Source organism: Penaeus monodon, chromosome 20 (assembly GCF_015228065.2).
Source record: "Penaeus monodon isolate SGIC_2016 chromosome 20, NSTDA_Pmon_1, whole genome shotgun sequence".
Taxonomy (NCBI): Eukaryota; Metazoa; Arthropoda; class Malacostraca; order Decapoda; family Penaeidae; genus Penaeus; species Penaeus monodon.
Genome location: NC_051405.1, coordinates 18,163,849 through 18,165,439, shown reverse-complemented (window position 1 = coordinate 18,165,439; position 1,591 = coordinate 18,163,849). Strand labels below are relative to the sequence as shown.

Sequence of the window (1,591 nt, the reverse complement as noted above, 5' to 3'; positions counted from 1 at the left end):
CTGATGCCATTTTAAAAGTTTGATCTTAGCAGAGATGTATCTATTATAAATTTTATCCATATTAAGGCAGAAAATGCAAACATTTCACTCACAGTAATATTGTGATATAAGAGCTACCAAACATAATAATAGTACTGCTACTTACTTCCTATATGTATGTAGTTTTAACTATTTCCTTACATCCCATAGCCATTGCCTTTCACAAGTCACCAATATTTCAGTACTATTTTACAACCATCCCTGTTATTATAGTTGTAGCTGATCATGGTCCCACCATGTACTACCTACCATGATCATCATTACGGTTATCCATTATGTTGGACTTGAATACTTATTAATTTGTTTGATAAATTTTGCTTTTACATATTTAATTTCTGTGCCTTTTCAGATCACTTACCGCATGTCCCAAGACATCATAAAACAGAGGGTGCTAGAGATTAGTGTTTGGAGTGAGGACAAGTTCAGCGAGAATGTCTACCTCGGGAGTTGCTATCTCCGTCTTGCTGCCCTCGATCTAAAGGAGGAGCAGTGTGAGTGGCTTAGCCTGGAGCATCAACGCAACACAGCACTTGGACACACTATCCAGCACAGAGCTTAGTCCTTGAATAATTATGACAAACTGGCCCCCAAATGCTGAGCATTATATTGACAGACTTTGATGAAAAGTAGCTTTACAGCCCGGTGTGGTTTACATTTATTGTGATGTGTGATGATGTAACAGAAGGCATTTATGACATTGCTTGAATTTTTTCCTTCCTTTTACATACTGTATTGTCTGGCCTTTTCAGATCCCTTACGCATGTCCCAAGACTTCGATAAAACAAGAAAGGGTGCCCTAAAGGGAGATTAAGTGTTTGGAGTGAGAAAAGTAGATATTCTCTCAGTTGTTCAGTTGCTTCCTCGAATCTTAAAGGAAACAGTGATGATTGTGAGATTCAGAATGGAATTAAGGCTAGTGATTTATATCCAATTATAAACAGACTATGAAAGAAGTACAGCGGTGTTAATATTGTGTGTCTTGATTACGAATAACACTTATATCTCCTTTATTTCAAGGAATTACAATTTGAAACCTCACCAATCAGCAAAGTAAGGATCAAGTTTTAGCTAGTATTTATATGATTAAATAATAAATATTTTTTCTTTCTGTAAAAATAAATTAACCCATTTTGTAGATTCATGTTAAAGTAGATTTTATAATCCAATAAACAATGTCCGGAGCACCAGGGGTCATGATTTGTTATACTTGTAAAAGCACTTATCATATAAATTTATCAAAGGAATTAATATTTAACACTTTTTTTAGGAATTCATGCAAGATAGGAGAATTTTAATTTTTTAGGATACTCTTTTTATTTTCAAGATATTACCTACATTTGAGATTCATTTGTTAAAGTGATTTTTATAAGCAAAATAGATTGCATAGTCCCTGTGTTAGTGATAAAAGGGTCCTTGCAAAATTTATTAACATTCTACATGTTAACTAAACTGAGGATCAGAGATGCTTAGTCACATCAGGTATAGAATAAACAAGGATAGTTAACTTATAAATTTAGATTTGAGGCACATTTTCAAGCAAGAATATTACAGC

At 33.8% G+C, this 1,591-nt stretch overlaps 1 protein-coding gene across 1 annotated transcript in view; it reads left to right on the top strand.

The window, feature by feature from the left end:
• LOC119585670 (phosphatidylinositol 4-phosphate 3-kinase C2 domain-containing subunit beta-like) overlaps positions 1 to 736 on the top strand; it is a 53,293-nt gene extending 52,557 nt beyond the window's left edge. Inside the window, 1 exon segment of the mRNA XM_037934346.1 lies at positions 389 to 736. Within this exon segment, the coding sequence (XP_037790274.1) occupies positions 389 to 598 (210 nt within the window). The 3' untranslated portion in view covers positions 599 to 736.
• The last annotated feature ends 855 nt before the right edge of the window (positions 737 to 1,591 follow it).